The 17,500-nt window shown below is 41.9% G+C and overlaps 2 protein-coding genes across 4 annotated transcripts; one reads left to right on the forward strand and one right to left on the reverse strand.

Moving 5' to 3' along the window:
* The first annotated feature begins 4,888 nt into the window (after positions 1-4,888).
* LOC115006371 (MAM domain-containing glycosylphosphatidylinositol anchor protein 1-like) lies at positions 4,889-11,334 on the forward strand. Its single transcript, XM_029428580.1, has 7 exons — positions 4,889-5,075; positions 6,980-7,166; positions 7,968-8,037; positions 8,258-8,396; positions 8,479-8,811; positions 10,376-10,606; positions 10,740-11,334. Exons 1-7 carry the CDS (start codon positions 5,021-5,023, stop codon positions 10,808-10,810), a joined length of 1,086 nt encoding a protein of 361 aa, XP_029284440.1. The 5' UTR covers positions 4,889-5,020; the 3' UTR covers positions 10,811-11,334.
* Positions 11,335-11,560: 226 nt separating this feature from the next.
* On the reverse strand, positions 11,561-17,290 carry LOC115026195 (ubinuclein-1-like). 3 transcript variants are annotated; one of them, XM_029459011.1, is made up of 15 exons: positions 17,117-17,290; positions 16,780-16,997; positions 16,160-16,264; positions 15,895-15,990; positions 15,421-15,555; positions 15,213-15,277; positions 14,546-15,128; positions 14,354-14,424; positions 13,624-13,753; positions 13,395-13,519; positions 13,043-13,150; positions 12,829-12,969; positions 12,684-12,734; positions 11,950-12,531; positions 11,561-11,835 (listed from the first exon to the last, which is right to left on the reverse strand). In XM_029459011.1, exons 2-14 carry the CDS (start codon positions 16,990-16,992, stop codon positions 11,976-11,978), a joined length of 2,379 nt encoding a protein of 792 aa, XP_029314871.1. In that variant the 5' UTR covers positions 16,993-16,997; positions 17,117-17,290; the 3' UTR covers positions 11,561-11,835; positions 11,950-11,975. The 3 variants fall into 3 exon arrangements, with proteins under 3 accessions (XP_029314871.1, XP_029314955.1, XP_029314785.1); XM_029459095.1 differs by lacking the exon at positions 17,117-17,290 and having other exon boundaries at positions 13,395-13,516; positions 16,780-17,016; XM_029458925.1 differs by lacking the exon at positions 17,117-17,290 and having other exon boundaries at positions 16,780-17,016.
* Positions 17,291-17,500: the final 210 nt, after the last annotated feature.

The following is a 17,500-nucleotide window of genomic DNA, read 5'->3' on the forward strand; positions in this document are numbered from 1 at the left end:
AGCTTTCAACCACACCGCACTGTCATCTTCAGTGGATGGAGTTTGCTCAGTTGTCAGTTGTGTGAACATTCTTACACTTTGTTTCCAAGGCTGCACTTTGGCCAGAGATGAAGTCTGGACCTCCTCCTCAAACTCTTACAGCGTGTAGCTCCTGATGCGCTGAGAGTCTTTAAGTTACAACAGATTCAAAAGAAATTCACTGGAGAAGATCAACGTCTGAAGCAACAGAGTTTGTTCTTATATGAAACAAGACAAACCCGAGAGCACAGTCGACTGTACTCTGAATATCAAAGATCTGTGCTCTCATGTTCCAACCCTTTATGATGGTAACGAGAGTTGTTGAGGCCACCTCTAACACCTGCATCTGCATTGACATGCTTTGATTCCCCAGTGTACAGTTTATACTTCCTGTGTTTGTGCCCTCTGTGTACAATTCAACCTGTATGCAGCCTCCACTTGTACTGTCTGATTCTGCTGTGAGTGCAACATCCAGTGATTACTACAAAACATGTTGAGTACATTGAATATCCATATTATTCAGGCACTTTATATATATCACATGCTTTGTGGGAAGACTTTGTTACAACACACTCTCAAACTATGTTTGTAATTTGGGTGAACAGGCATTTTAATAGAGATGGTAGCCACTTTAAAACAATAATAATAATAAATACATTTATTTACACGCTTAAAAACAAATGTACAAAGTTCTTTACATGGATGGAAAATGAACAAATTCTACGGTGGCCCTGGAAGCTCAACACACAACGCAGTTTAAGAAAACACAATAAATAATCCTTGTATCGACGACAACAAACTGTTTCTAGCGGACAGTAAAAAGCGACGAACACGGCTGGGACAGACATGTTGTCTTTTGAATTTGGTTGGAATTGTCATCACTGCCGACATTACTGCCGACAATACTGCCGACATTACTGCCGACATTACTGTCGACATTACTGCCGACATTACTGCCGACACTGCCGACATTACTGCCGACATTACTGCCGACATTACTGCCGACAATACTGCCGACACTGTCGACATTACTGCCGACATTACTGCCGACAATACTGCCGACATTACTGCCGACATTACTGCCGACAATACTGCCGACATTACTGCCGACAATACTGCCGACATTACTGCCGACATTACTGCCGACATTACTGCCGACAATACTGCCGCCAATACTGCAGCCAATACTGGCGATATTACTGGCGATATTACTACCAACAATACTGCCGACAATACTGCCGACAATACTGTCGACAATACTGTCGACAATACTGCCGACATTGCAGTTAACAATAGCTGCTAAAATTACTGCCAAAATGACTGCCACTGATAATCACACTACTATTACCGCCAACATTTCCACACACATTACCGTCAACATTACTGTTAACATTGCTGCCAACATTGCCACTGATAATCACACTACTATTACCGCCAACATTTCCACACACATCACCGTCAACATTACTGTTAACATTGCTGCCAACATTGCCACTCATAATCACACTACTATTACCGCCAACATTTCCACACACATCACCGTCAACATTGCTGCCAACATTGCCGCCAACATTGCCACTTATAATCACACAATTATCACTGCCAACAATACCGCCAAAATTACCCCTAACATTTAGGAGAATTGGGGCGTTGGGAGCGGCGGCACCAGTTGCATCATCAGCAACCATTTTCTGAGCAGTAGGAAGACCCGAAGCAGACGAGGAGGTCACAAGTGGACAAGAGACTTTCTCCATAGCTGCTGTTCCTTCTGGAAAATAAAGATGAAGACACATAGAATCAGTAAGAGTCAACATTGAGCAAATGCTGATAAATTGTTAGCTTGTTGATCTACTGCACCTGTGTATGATTTCTGTAAATCCTCTGCAGTGTTGTGGAGTTTCATTATACCCAGAATCGCAACAGTCATGTTCACGGCCATTTCTTCACCGTAGCTTTCTATCATCTCACTCACGGTGTCGTGCCGGTGTGGGCTCTCCAGATGGCACTTGGGAATTTGTTCACAGCTTTCCAAGATCTTCAGACCAAGAAACCACTTAAATTTATTGAACTTGTGTCTACTCAGGTTCTCCAGAGTCTCCAAGAGAAGTTGTGGCACCAGCATCTCTAATCACTGAAAAGGTAGAAGAGGAGAAATTAGTTTTCATACAAGATTCTGGAAGTTTTTGAGCTTCAACGTCTCCAAGATGTCAGATTTTCATAGGTTGATAAAAACAGCTGTGTTACACCTTTTGTAACGATGTATTTTTCAGATAACCCATTGTTTTTTTTAAACGGTTTATTTAGCCTTAGAAGAAGAATCTTATCAAGCATGGAGGAATACAAGTGATATCTAATTTGACACATGTTTTTTTTAAGTAAAGGTTTCTTTGTAATTTCTTGTTCTTGGCTTTTTAAATATCAGGAATAAAATATATTGATGTATTATTTTATTAATTTGTCAAATGTATTAAAAACGGTGTTTACTGTTTAATTATTATTAATTAATTATTATAATACATTATTATAATTAAATACTTGATAACTATGTATGTGACACATTTGGTCCTCCAAATTAAAAACACTTAATACTTTAAATAAATAAATATTAACTAATTTGGCTGAATTTACAGATGGTTTTCAATTGATGAAATATATATATTTTTAATAATTCATTAATTAATTCAAGGCTTTTTAAAGAGTTAAAGCATATGATTCAAATATACAGATAAATGGCGGTCTGTAAACAGATCCAGCTCTTTAAAGTCAATCAACCATTCCAGATATCAGGCAGTGACACCAATATCAGTTACCATTGAAATGAATGCAGAACAAATGACAGACATCACAGAGCACCTACCTGAAGTCAGTTCTTTAGAGCTTAAGTCTGCAAAATGTCTCACCACAGCTTCAACAGTCAGAGGACACACTGAGACTGAAGCACCTGAAGCCTCGTCGATACTTTCTAACTGAAACCTTCTCTGCCTTTCGGTCTGACGGGAAGATTACCGGAAGGAATTACAGTCAACATGGGTGTGAACTGATGACACGCCAAGTTTATGGTTGAAATTGAACAGACTGGAAGACAGAATTTATTGCCAGTTCGTAAAAAGTCCCCAAACGTCCACACTGACATCATCTTATAAAGGTTTGTTCCATCAGATGACGTTCTCTCTCCTTTAGCTCTGCTTCTTATCTCCAGAGCTCCTAAACACTCCACCGTGTTGCTCAGCTGTAGTCTGCGGTTTGTTTCCTGGCAGGTAGCGTGTGTTCATCAGAGTTTATATGACCCGGGAGTGAACAGTGAACTGATTTTACAATAAGGCAACTATGTACATTTTCTGAAATACTGTACTTAAGTACACTTTCGACCTACTTGCATTTTACTCTTCATAAAGTAATATACTAATAAATACCAGGGAACTATTCCAGTAAGGATGTTAGTACTGCTGATGTTAAGGCAGGATATACCACTGTTTTGCCAAATAATTAACATAAACATAAACTACTACTTTATACTTCAACTTCACTACATTTCACTGGGGGACGTTGTACTCCATACATTCACTGAGTAATATATTTGACACTATAAGTTACTACTTAATTGTATGATATGTACTTTTACTTAAGTAACATTTTTAAATCAGGACATTTACTATTTGTTTTCAAATAGTAATAATATTATTATAAAAATAACAACTTTAAGGAGCTGTATGAAATGGCATGATATGGGGATACATAATAATAATAATAATAATAATAATAATAATAATAATAATAATAATAATAATAATAATAATAATAATAATAATAATAATAATAATAATAATAATAATAATAATACATTATAGTATATAGTTATATAGCGCTTTTCTAATAACTCAAAGACGAGTGAGTAATACAAAAATAAATAAATATATAAACAAACAAAAAGGGAGGATAAGGAGAAGAGACGGTCGGGGGTTAAAGTCTTGAGTGATGTTTTGAATGTGGAGAGTGAGGAGGAGTCTCTGATGGTTTGAGGTAGAGAGTTCCAGAGGGTGGGGGCAGCGATGGAGAAGGACCTTAGCAGGTTAGCAGCAGCAGAGCGGAGGCTGAGGGTGGGAGTGTGTCTGTGGAGGAGGTCAGTCAGGCAGGAGGGGGCCAGGTTATGGAGGGCTTTGTAGGTCATGAGGAGGATCTTGTACTGGATTCTCTGGGGGATGGGGAGCCAGTGGAGGACGGGGGTGATGTGGGTGAGAAGACGGGCAGCGGAGTTCTGGATGTGTTGGAGTTTATTGATGATTTTTTTAAGGCGGAGTTCGGGGGAGCAGAGTGGGTGAAAGAAACAGTTTTGTTTTTTATAGGTGCAAGCTGGTCAAGGCAGGAGGAGAGAGTGTGGTTGTAGTAGTCTGTGAGGTCGGAGGGGCTGTGGAGGTCAACGAAGGGAGAGGTGGACATTATTTCAGAGAGGAAGGATGAGAGCGAGGTTTTGCCTTGGTGCTGGGATGGGAATGTTGACGTTGTCATGTTGTCAGGGTGATGGCTAAGTGGTCGGAGCCGGAGAGATGATGTAGGTTTAGTCCAGTAGAGTAGACAAGGTCCAGAATGTGACCACGGTTATGGGTGGGAAAATTGACGTGTTGAGTGAGGATAAAGCATATCAGTGAAGTCAGCGGTTATTGTGGAGTCAGTGGAATCCATGGGGATGTTGAAATCACTGAGGAGGAGGATTGAGGGGGAGAGGGAACAGAGCTGCCTCAGAAAGTCGGAGAAGTCTGAGAGGAATGATGGGTGTGTTTTTACTGAACACACACACACACACACACACACACACACGCAGCTTTGCATTATTCTTGACACTCCCTTCCTTCCTCTCTTGATTTACTAACAGAGAACGCCCAGAGTCAGCTTCAGACACTTTCTGTTTTCTCCGTCTGCGTCTCTGACAGCATCACACAGCCAGCTGGTGCTTCAGACGTGATACCAGCAGACAGTATTTTTGAGCCAGGGATCTCGATCAAGGATGTTCACGTCTGGACGGCCAATCACCCTTCTGCTGCTTTGCCTGTTGGGCTCAGGTGAGTGAAGCGATAGCTGGATGAATGCAGGCACAAGAAGAGAAAACCTGACAACCTGATTGGCTCCATGTGGAAACAGAGTAGAGACATGATACAAACTGCTCATTTGAAACAGAAACGTTATTTGTGATCCCTCACAGTAAAGTCTGCTGTGAGGGATGAACCTGCGAGACCTCGTCACAGGTTGTGAATGTCAGTGTGAGCAGCTCAACCACAGGGTGACTTAAACGTCTCAGATTGTGTCTGAGTCTGCATCTTTAGGACTAAAAAGGTAAAAACCCTCAATTTTTTGGGGAGCAGATTTGTTTTTCAGTATCTGAGATCATCTCGTGATCTCTCAGAGTTATTGTAGAAACCCTGCGGGGGTCTCAAACCCCATGTTGGGAACCACATGGAGAAAGCATAACTAGGGAGATACATCACTGTGAGGGCATTTAATCTGTAGTACATGTAGTATATGACAGCACTAACAGTTAAGTAAAGTAACATTTACTGTACTTAAGTAGGATTTTCATCTATTTCTACTTTACCTGTGTATTTCTATTTTAAGGTAGTTTAAACTTTAAATGTTGTACTTTTTACAAGATTCATCTAAAAGCTACATTTTTTAGTTATGTTTCAGATTCAAATGAATGTAAACTAAATATATCTCATAACATTGTATGCATTGCTAATAGATGACATTTCCCAGGACCTCATGAAGCAGCTTTAAAATGCTGGATTAATGTTAAAGGTTCAATGTGTAAGATGCTAAAAATTAAACTTAAACCATTAAAACAATGAACTAACATTATCAACAGAGTGTGAAGAGGTAACAGTGTTGACGTTAAAGACGTGTGTGTGTTGTGTTGCAGAGATATCTCCTGACATTAGCATGCTAACAGCTAGCCGCTGTTTTATAGTTTGTTTATTGGATTAAACAATACTACAACTAAAATATTAGAGATTGTTTGGACCCAGTTTAGAGGAGAAATACTGCCCCCTATGTTTTTGGAGCAGGAGGATCGGAATTACACATTGAACCGTTAATGCATTAATAATAGTAATAAAAAATAAAATAAAAATAATAATAATAATAATAGTAAAATTAAATTAAAATAATAATAATAGTAAAAATGATAATAATAATCCCAAATTCTACAAACCTCTGAAAGTGTCCATTCTTCACAATGACTACTTTATTTATTTATTTATCTGAGTACCTGAATACTAATGAATCAGGAAAAAATAGTCTGGTTTGGACAATATTCAGATGAGTCTGTGTAGACATAACATGGCAGTTGTCTCACTTCACTCATTTTGCTGACTGGCATGTGGGAAGCATAGCTATTAATTTTGACAGCCAGTATGCCGACACACACACACACAGAAACACACCCCCGCCCCACACACACACACACACACACACCCCAGAGCTACTGTGAGTGAGATCATCTGATAGGCAGCAGAACAACCTCAGGATTCGGCTGAACAATGGTCATAGAAAAGAGGAGCGAGTTCTTGGACTTGGGCAGGGTGTCCTTCCTTCCTCAGAGGAACACACTGGGTGTATTCAGCGCGCTACAAAACAATGGTTCACAATAGATCAGCTAAAAAGAGTATTATTTCACGAGATGGCAAAATTCAATTGACCCATGACTGTATTATGTAAAGACAAGGAAATGACTCATACTTCACAGTTTACATCAACCACATAAAAAATATGAAGAATTGGATTTAATTCTACAGGAGCTTTAATATATACCACATAAACCTTTGTGGAGTTCTATTCTGTATTTGTGTTTATTATGAAATATTATGTATTCTTTGAGACCTGCAGTGTGAGCATTAGTGAAACTCCTTTAAATGTATTTAAAGGTTGACATATTCAAGTGGCTTATTGTGTTTTTCTTCCTCTCCCTCAGCGACCTCCTCCCCTGTTTCCATTCACACACCTGCTCCACCTCTTCCATCGCAGATTCTCCATCCCTCTACAACAGTTCTCCCGTCTCCACCCTCTCCAACAGTCCTCCCGTCTCCACCCTCTCCTACTCTCAGCGTCTCAGAGGTCGGCTGCCCTCTGACGATGTCCCCCTCCGCCCTGGTGGTCCGGTATGTGATTCACACTCTGGTAGAAACATGAGCTGCACCAGAGTAATGATACATATTATAAAAGTGCTCTAGTGCACAACACTAGCGTTGGGTAAAAGTGGTTTTAAACATGTTACCCTGAGAGCACTCGACTCTAGATGAGTTCACAGACTAAACATAATATGACTACTTAATTGTTCTTTCAATGACTGTCTGCAGTGGTTGTTTGTCTCCCTGTGTATTATTGTTAGTTTTTATACCTGTTGTAATATGTGTTTTTATTGTCAAAACCCGGAACTGAAAATGAACTACGACTAGAAGACCGATACACAGCATCAGTTTCACTTTATTTAAATGTACATGTATTGTCCCTGTCAAAAACCAAACAATAAATAATCTTTTAATTGTGCTGTTTTCAGCCTCTAATATTTAGATTTCCTGATTTCCTTCTGTTTTATATCATATTAAAGTGACAAATATGAATATACTTATACTAATTGATAATAAATATAATTGTTAGATGCCTCCTACATTGATCTGGTATCTGGTGCACCTTTTTGGTTCAACAATATTTTACTCCGACAATTATCTGTGTTTGTTTAACAGCTGATGCCTGTTTAAAATAGGGATGTAGAAAATGCAATGCAGAACAATTTGAAGAATCTTACTTTGTCCAATTTGAGCACAGACACTAAAACTCAAGCAAACACACAAAACGCTTTGAGAAGCACTGACTATTTACAGATCTCCTTTGTTTTGTTTGGGAACCTTTTACCGGTTTAGTTAGTTACAACTAATTGTGTGTAAACTCTCCCGTCACAGGTTTGGAGATCCAGTCGCAGCTAACTGCTCAACGACGGGTTTCGCTCCTCTTGGTTGGGAAGTCGAACTGGTAAAGGAATTAATGCTCTTTAATATGCATATATATATATATATATATATATATATAAAAGAAACCCTGTTAGCTTAAAGAGTAACTCAACACCACCTGATCTTACCTACAAAATCTGAACATTACAAGCTTTTCCATAGGATTTACTTCATTGAGCAGGTTTACCTGATACATTAGAATCCTTACAGCTTTGTGAGTTGTGATATTTCGGCCACTCTAGGCAGCTCCTGAACTAACCATGGATCGTTCTCTGGTGTGGCGCGTGGACAGGATGACCAAGTGGAGCATCACACCTTCGTGCTACGTCTTCTCTGAAGAGGGAGGGCAGTGCCACATTCATCTTCCTCTGACCGTCTACAGTGAGTTAAAACCTTTGTGTCTCTGACATGTTAGAACATTAATAATGTTCTGTGTGGTTTATATGTGATCCTGTCTCCACAGAGCCTCCAGATAATGTGTTCTTCAGCGTTGTTAATCACACTGGTCCGATGATTGAGGGTCATCAGTACACTCTGCAGTGTGCAGTACAGGATGTTGCTCCTGTGGAGAACCTCATTGTGACTTTCTACAGAGGACCGACAGCACTGGGTCGACTGCAGCCGAACAACAACACAGAGAAGACACCAGTGACTGAGGTCTTCACTTTAAACATCACCTCCAGTAAAGAAGACGATGGAGTCCAATACTGGTGTGAAGCAAAACTAGAACTGGGACCTGAAGGACCACAGCAGCCTCCAGTGGTGACGTCACACAAACTCACTGCCACTGTCCTCTGTGAGTGAAACTGTATTACATGTTGAAGGTGTAGAATTGTATCTGGAAGAATTTTTATTATCAACCTCTCTCTCTTTTGTCTTTTCAATAACCCTCTTCCTCTCACACATGGATGGATTACTGAGAAGGTCTACCGGTTACTTTCCAGACTCAAAACGAACACAAAGAGCAACCACATAAAAAAAGCTAGAAGAACACCAAAATAATTAAAAAGTGACATAAAACAACTACAAAGACACACAAAGCGGCCTCAAAGAGACACAAAAATACCTGAAAGACACAAACAGAGACAAATCAAATCAAATGTATTTGTATAGCCCAATATCTCAAATTATACATTTGTCTCAGTGTGCTTTACAGACTGTACAGGTTACGACACCCTCTGTCCTTACACCCTCTGTTCTTAGACCCTCGCATCGCACAAGGAAAAACTTCCTAAAAGGAACCCCATAATTAAAGTGGAAAAATGGAAGAAACCTCAGGGAGAGACTGAGGAGGGATCCCTCTCCCGGGACGGACAGACGTGCAATAGATGTCGTGTGTACAGGATAAACAACATAGTACAAATACAACATTTGACAGAAATTATGTTGAAAAAGAGAAAGTTTGGATGAATCCAGGAAAATGTCAAAAAGGCTTCCCGGTGTCCAGCAGGACCAGGGCAGCAGGCGCTGTCACGATTCCTGATCCTGACGTAAACTTTATCAGTGGCAACCTGCCACATGAGACACAGAAACTCCGGGGATGATACCCCGGATGATGAGTTAATAACATACATTTACATAAATGCATACAGATAGAAAGGGAGAAGAAGAGAGAGGGAGGGGAGGAGAGAGGAAGAGAAGGAGAGCAGGGAGGTGTCCCCCGGCAGTCTAAGCCTATAGCAGCATAACTAGGGGCTGATCCAGGGCAAACCAGAGCCAGCCCTAACTATAAGCTTTATCAAAAAGGAAAGTCTTTAGCCTGCTCTTAAATGTGGAGAGGGTGTCTGCCCCCGAACACAAACTGGAAGCTGGTTCCACTGGAGAGGAGCTTGATAGCTGAAGGCTCTGGCTCCCATTGTACTCTTAGAGACTCTAGGAACCACAAGTAACCCTGCAGTCTGGGAGCGCAATGCTCTAGTTGGTTTATAAGGTACTATGAGATCTTTAAGATATGCTGGAGCCTGACCATTAATTGCTTTGTAAGTCAGGAGAAGGATTTTGAATTATATTCTGTATTTTACCGGGAGCCAGTGCAGAGCAGCTAATACAGGAGTAATATGATCCCGTTTCCTTGTTCTTGTCAATACACGTGCCGCTAGATTTTGGATCAACTGAAGAGTCTTAAGCGACTTTTTGGGACAACCTGATAACAATGGGTTGCAGTAATCCAGCCTTGAAGTAACAAATGCATGGACTAGTTTTCTGCATCATTTTGATGCACAAAAGACTTAAAAAACTCTGTATTGCTCCTGCAGTAGGTATTGGAGTCTATCGTCTCATAATCCCCCCCCATGCTCTTACACAACCTGTAAATGTTGCCTTCCTCCTCCTCTTCCTCACTAACTCATCTCGTCTCTCAGTTGGTCCGCAGCTCGTGTGTCCTACGAAGCTGCAGGTGAAGGAGGGCGAGAGCCTGAGCTGTGAGGTGAGAGGAAACCCTCGACCGTTAGTCACCTGGTTCAGAGATGGACAGGTGGTCGCCCTGCCTACTCACTCGAGCAGAGAGCATGCTGGGAAATACACCATTTCTGCAAAAGGACTTCTCGGGCAGAGATTCTGTACAGTGGAAGTGGAGGTCCTTGCAGGCAGCGGTACGTTTATTTTATCTACATTGTAGATGCATATTGTTCTCGTCTTCCTTCGACATCCTGCATGATCAAAAGGGGCCTGGAGTGAAATCAATTAAACTGTAATGGTATAATTAATGTCTCTTCCATCTTCTAGGAACTACAAACAGCTTTAATAGACATTTCCTGTTGGCCGTCTTGCTTATTTGGACGATTATCTGGCTGTAAAAGCTGAAAGAACTCAACGTGATGGGATTTTTCTTCCCATGCCGTCTGGAAGAAGCTGCTCCTGCTGTGAGAAGTTCGTCAGAGAAGACTTGTGTTGCGTCTTTGTTCAAATGGATCAATTTCCTATTAGTTTCTTATTGTGCATCTTCATTTATAACAAATCTTAAACAATGGAGTCTCACTAGAAGCAGTTGTTTTTGAGAGCTTCTGCTCAGGTACATTTTCTGTAATCTGCACAAAGTAACTTCCATATTTTCCAAACTGAAGCTGCTCTAGAAAGAAATTCACGTTCTACGTTAATAATCAATCATACTACAGGTCTGTGACATCGGTATGTTTTCTCCCTTGCTGGTTAATGTTAAGAGGATGTTTATGAACAATGTTATTCTGTCATATGTACATTTCATTCTCTGTCGTATGAAGAGCTACAAAGAGTAGCATCTTCACTTTGCAAAGCACCAGGTCTGTCACTAAAGGTTACGTTCTTTCTGCTGTGCATTAAAATACTCAACTCTTGTCCAACAGCTTTACTTTTTGCTTTAGACTTCAACTGCTCTGATGATCCAATAACAAAAACAGTCAACATGAATATAAATGCAGGCAAGTGTACGACAAACATTTAGCAAGCAACGCTTGTTAAAGGTTAAACGTTAAAGGACTCGGTCACAGCAGTTTTTAAAGTAATCTATCTTTAAGGCTTCAGTTGCTCATAAAGACAAAGTAACTAAAAACAAATGTCTGCACAACATGTAAGCTCTTAATTATTTATTCACTCACATTTTAAACAAAGCCTTTCACATACAAGTTAAAGGCTCATTGCCACATGCAGGAAAATAAACCACAAGTATCCCTGAAGATGCGTCCATCTCAGCTGACGGCACATCTTCAGCAGAGAACCACAACTATAGACGAAGTCTTATTAATATCAGCTGCGTGTCTCCGTTCAACAGCAGTTTGTTGTCGTAACTCCTCAGTGTTTGTTAGAATCCCATCACTTGTGCAGTCTCCAAGGAAGCTGCTCACATCTAGAAAGAAAAGACAAAACGTCATCTTCTATGTTCCAGAGCCGCCATACGTGTTCTTTAGGGTGTACTTTCATACATCCAAAGTTAACAACATATAAATAAATAAAAACTTACTGTGTGTAAATCTGCACCAGGAGTTGTCATAGCATAGTAGTGTCATCATCATCATCAGAGATGATCTGGACATGTCCAGCACCCATGTGGTGTCCAATCTGCAGCAGCTGGGACAGAACACCACCAGTGTGTGGGAAGTTAACGGGGCTGGACTGAGGAGGCGGAGGAGGAAAAGGAGGACTTTTGCCGTCCAACCCAAAGCTCCAGAGCTGAACCGAACGTTTGTATTTTGCAACAGCTGCTGCGAGGAGCTCCTGGGAAACTGAGCGAGTCTGCTCTCGAGCCAGCGCTTGATCGGCCAGGAGATCCAGAAGCGACTGAGATGGAGCAGACGTGGAGTTGACCGGAGGTTTGGCCGCCTCCGCAGGTGTAGAGGAACAAGCATCCAATGCTAACCCTCCCGTTTGACCCTCCACCTTTCTCAAGGCAGCTTCCTTAATCTCAGTACCCATAGAATTGGATATAATGACATCGTCCGATTCAGTCAGGCGCGGGGACGCCTGGAGGACGCTGCAGACGTCTGACGTAGCGGGAGGACCACTGAGAGAGATCTGCTTTTTCTCAGGCCTGGCCTTCTTTACTCTGAGAACACATGCGAGACGTCAGGTGACTTCGGACGTCTCCTTTTACCAACAAAATGTAAATCTCATAACATCTGCAGGAGCTTTTAACTGCATCTAGAAACAAATAAACGAGAACATTGTAGGTGGAGCTGCACTCCTCATAGTACTCACGAGAATGGAGTAAAGAGGCTCAACATTTTCCTGCTCTCCCTCATCAGCACCCTGAAACAACACAGGTACATGCAGACATGCACTTACTCAACAAGGAGGCAAAGAAGAAAACAATCTGTTTTTTATTTGCAGCAGTGTCACACACCTGGATTGCATCCACCCCTTCGGCCAAAGCGGTTTGACCTCATTGTCCAACAAGGTCTTCAGGAACTCCTCCACCTCCTGACTCCCCTTTTCTTTTTTATATCCGTCCATTTTCACATTTAACACACGACCTAAGCTCTCCCTGTACGAGAGAAAATATTATGTTGACAAACAAAAGCACAACGGGCACTTTCAAAAGAATCCAATGATCTGACCTGATCTCTTCGTTCCATTTGAACACCTTCTTTGGACCTCCTCTCTTCCCACCTTTCTCCTCCACATTGTCCTCTGGACCAACGCTCAGCTTCTCCTCGTCCGTTGCCCCTGACATGGACATGAGCAGAGAGGAAGAGAGAACAAGTTTGATATTAGCTACACAGAAATGTTTGAAAGCAATAAGGGTGATGCTTCCATGTTATTTTGGTCACTTCAATTCAAGTTAGCATTATTGGAAAAGAACTCCAACATTATTTGACTTTTTTTGCCGTGATTCAAGTAAAATAAGACCACGAGCACAAAAGTAACTTTTCCCACACACATCACACAAGATATATGTGATACACTTACTTTGAAGCCTTGACTTGCTCGTATAGTTGACAGTGTTCATGGAAACATGCAATCTGTTCGGGCATAGCTCTGCTGATGGCCTCCTTAAGTTTTTGCATGGGACCCTCCACATCAGGGGGTTCCTTCTGGTCAGGGTCACATGTAGGAAGCGAGTCACACGCAGATATATAACTTTAAACAACTCTTACAACCGGTCATAAACATACAACTCAAATATTAAAACACTCACCATGTGCGCGAGAAACAGTTTCTTTACGCGCTTGAGGAGCGTGTCTCTGCTGCAGGGCAGGAAAGACGACAGGTGCGTGTACACCTTGGAGCGCAACTGGACACCCAGCTCCCGACACTGCAGCTCAATACTGGATCAAGACGTGACAGAGCTACGCACTTAAACAACTGTTCATTAAAGCAAAGAACACACGAGCCTGATGATAACCTGGATGTTCTTACTTTTACCATGATTGCTTGGTATCTGAACATCAGGGACAAAAAAAAACACCTGAACTATTTTGTGAAGGTGGCTGTAAGATGACGGCGGCCATCTTTGACTGCAGGTTCTCTGCAAGGCCAGGTCTATATATATATATTACACTGTGTGACTGAACAAGAGGCAACAGGCTCTCTGGGGCTAAACGTGTGTTAATGCTCACAATGATACATTGACCTGCAGGTAATGTTCACCATCTTAGTTTAGCTTTTTAGCATGCTACAATTTGCAAAACAAAAAAGTACAGCTGATGAGAATGTGATTAGTTTTGCAGGCATTTGGCATTAAATCAAAAGTTAAGGGATCAAAACACAATCGGCACAAATCTGGCATTCAAATATCTCGACTTCAGAATCTAAGCCAGTCTGAGCCGTAACAACGTTTCATATTTACAAGTGGAGTCTGGACTTCCCTGCGTACTGCATTAAGACAATAGCGGTGTTTGTTTGCTCCGTGTTGTTGGAGAACTCACTCCAGCAGTATGGAGTTGATTTCTGGAGTGAAGGACTTGAGTTTTGATTCTCCCTCGGAGGTCTTTGCAACCTGAAAAATGAGTGCACATCATCTGTACGTCCATCATGCACTTGTCCGTTTACAATCGATGCTAGTCACAGGCGAGACACCTTCTCTTCGGCATTAAACGAACAACAAAAAAGGACCTTACCACCGTGAGCTTTCGAACGCTGTCTTCCAGTCTTGGAGGAAGTCCCTCCGGCAGCGGGACGCACTGATAAGGGGAGGGAGAACTGGTTTGTGGCAGGAGCTGGATTTGCTCTGAATGAGGCTTCAGCTGCATGCTGGTCTCCGTGTTTGGAGGTTGAACTTCAGAGCGAGCAGCGTCACACGCGGTCAGATCATCTGCTCTGGGTCTGAAAAGCTGCGTCTCCATTACTTTTGGTGACGAAGCTGCTTCGCTGACATCTAATAAAGAGTCTAAATCAATATCAAAATCCACTGCGTTGACCGCTTGGATAAGAGTGTGGTCATTGGTGGATCCAATTAAACTGAGGAGGGGGTCAGTCAACCCTGAACCTCCGCCCCCGCCTGCATCTGCCGGGTACGGGGGGAGTGCGACTGCTGCCACGGTTGCGGCGCTCTTCCGATTTCCTTTCTCCATCTTCTGTCGCTCCTTCTCCTTCTCCCTTTGAAACTTTTTCAACATGCTGGTGACGCTCAATGTGCCGGCAGCCTTTTTCTTCTTCTTCTTCTTCTTCATCTTGTCATCCGATCCAAGTTCAGACAGAGTGCTACAAGATGAACACGTTACGCTGAATTATCTCACAAATCTCATTTTAAAAGCATCAGAGTCAAACTGCTTTGGTCCGACTCACCTCGAGTTAGGATCCACGCTGCTTTTCTTCTTTGGCTTATCCTGTCCACCTTTGGCTTTACGTTTCTAAAAAAGGAGTTGAGAACGTTGGTACAAGGAACAGTTGAATCACTGATGAAACAACACTGAACAAGGTCTTCTGAACTTTAAATCCGTTCCCTGAGAATAAAACAAAACATCCATTACAATGTGTTGCATGTTCTTCTTACTTTTGAGTGCTCCAGTGTTTTCTCTTCGGCCGTGAGGTCCTCCGTCTCAGAAGCCTGGCGGAAGTGCAGAACGCCCGAATTTACATAGAATCCACCAAACTTGGTGGTGATGGAGGACGGCACGAACTCGTCGTACTGCGGAGAGCAGCCAGAAGTCAATAAAATAGTCAAGTACAAAAACAAGCCGAAGAAAAAGTCGAGACAGATTGATGTGCCTCGAAACATCCAAATTGGAAACTCATTTTAAAAAGGGGAAACAGAGCAACAACATTTATGAGCAGAGGAAATTGTGAGAATATCTTATTTATTTAATTTAACAACACGTGTGATTCTGAGACTTGTTGACCGGAGTGAACTGACCTCACAAAAATAACTAATACAAACAAGAAGGCTGAGATGTATCAAAACTGTGTCGTCGTACAATACAACACGTCTTCAAAGGAAAATCAAACGTGTGATTGAACGTCGACTCACAGCCTCGGTGTTGTCGATGAAAGAATCCTCGTCATCGTAACCGAACCCGATATCGATCAAGTCCTGAATGCGATCCTTCTTCTTAGGTTTGCCACCCTGCAATGAGAGGATGCTCAATACTGTTGTTTTAATGAAGAGTTTGAGTTTACAGATCTGCGCCAATTGACTCATTTTGCAATTAAAGAGACTCATTTGATCACTTGAGAAATATGTTATATTTACAAACAATTCAGGTTTAAAAAAAAAAAAAAAAAAAGCTTCTTACATATTTTTTCTCCAACTCCCACGAACGAGCAGCGACCTCGTCGTTCGCTCGCTTTTCTTCCTGGTCAAATCTGCTCAGTGGGACTTCACCTTTTTTGTGGTTGATCTAAAATCACACACACACACACACACACACACACACACACACACACACACACACACACACACACACACACACACACACACACACACACACACACACACACACACACACACACACACTGCCCTTAAGTAAGACATTTAGCTCAGTGTGCAGCAAAAAGTTGTCACAGGACAGAAAAGGCCAAAGTTCTTGAGTGAACACGATGCAAGAATTGCACAAATATTCTTCATGTTTAAATGCAGTAAAATGAATGTGGAACATATGGAAAAACAGCCACACACAAGAACCCAGGCATGACCAGTAAGCAGCAAAGCTTTATCAATGTTTATTGAATTCCTTGGCTTATATAAAATAAATAACAACCAAGTGCTTGCTATATTCCAATAAATAATAAAAGTTACTATTCTCTGTTAATTGATAAAAGCAGAGACATGACCCCTTGTTTTAATGATGTCTTGGCACTTTTCACCATCTGTGAACTCAAGGGGTTCTGAGCAGAACTCATGATAACGTCCCACCTTGCTGTCAACGAGCTGACTGTAGTTGAACTCCGGAAAGCTTCTCTCGTCCGCCTCGAACAACGTGAGCAACAGTCGGACTGTGTCCGTGTCTGCAGGTCCGTCCGGACTCCTCTCTTCCTCCTGCTCGACACCTCGCGGAGACTTGTTGTGTTCGGCCGGAGCGACATCACAGGACAGCGTGGTCAACTGAACTCTCCGAGACTCTGCCATCACAGCTGACAGCACGCACGCACGCACGCACGCACACGAGGTGGTGTGTTGGAACAAGGCAGGAAGGGCTTAATTAAGTAGAAATACATGCAGGTGCGCGGGGCGTCATTGTGCACGTGCTCACCTCTGCACAGAGCTGCAGCTTCAAAACAAGGCAGAATATGTGATGATGTTTTTCCTAATTTAAGTACTAACTAAACTACATATTCACAGCCGGTCATCCTAGTAGAGCACAAGTACTGGAAACAGTATGACAAACATCTTCCTGCACGTCTAAAACTCACTAATTATTTACAATTTAATTGTTTTGAACAAAAACCAAAGAATAAAATGGACATTTCGCGGTTTTTATGTGTCTCGGGACTTCCTGGTGTCTCCACTGGTTGCCTGGCAACTTCCGGCACATAACGATGTATAAAGAGGAATAAACAACGTGATGACTTGGACTCAAAGTGGTATGGGGGGAAAGGTTTTCCAGTTTAGTTCATTTAAATGATCATGGTATAAA

Source organism: Cottoperca gobio, chromosome 1 (genome assembly GCF_900634415.1).
Source record: "Cottoperca gobio chromosome 1, fCotGob3.1, whole genome shotgun sequence".
NCBI lineage: Eukaryota > Metazoa > Chordata > Actinopteri > Perciformes > Bovichtidae > Cottoperca > Cottoperca gobio.

What these genes read in the sequence shown, in the direction of transcription:
- LOC115006371 (XM_029428580.1), top strand. Translation starts at nt 5,021, where the DNA reads ATGTTCACGTCTGGACGGCCAATCACCCTTCTGCTGCTTTGCCTGTTG. An exon ending in CCCTCCGCCCTGGTGGTCCG is followed by an intron (nt 7,167 to 7,967) that starts GTATGTGATTCA and finishes CTCCCGTCACAG; the next exon opens with GTTTGGAGATCCAGTCGCAG. An exon ending in TCTTCCTCTGACCGTCTACA is followed by an intron (nt 8,397 to 8,478) that starts GTGAGTTAAAAC and finishes CTGTCTCCACAG; the next exon opens with AGCCTCCAGATAATGTGTTC.
- LOC115026195 (XM_029459011.1), bottom strand. Translation starts at nt 16,992, where the DNA reads ATGGCAGAGTCTCGGAGAGTTCAGTTGACCACGCTGTCCTGTGATGTC. An exon ending in AGCGTGGATCCTAACTCGAG is followed by an intron (nt 15,129 to 15,212) that starts GTGAGTCGGACC and finishes TTCATCTTGTAG; the next exon opens with CACTCTGTCTGAACTTGGAT. An exon ending in AAATGGAACGAAGAGATCAG is followed by an intron (nt 12,970 to 13,042) that starts GTCAGATCATTG and finishes TCTCTCGTACAG; the next exon opens with GGAGAGCTTAGGTCGTGTGT.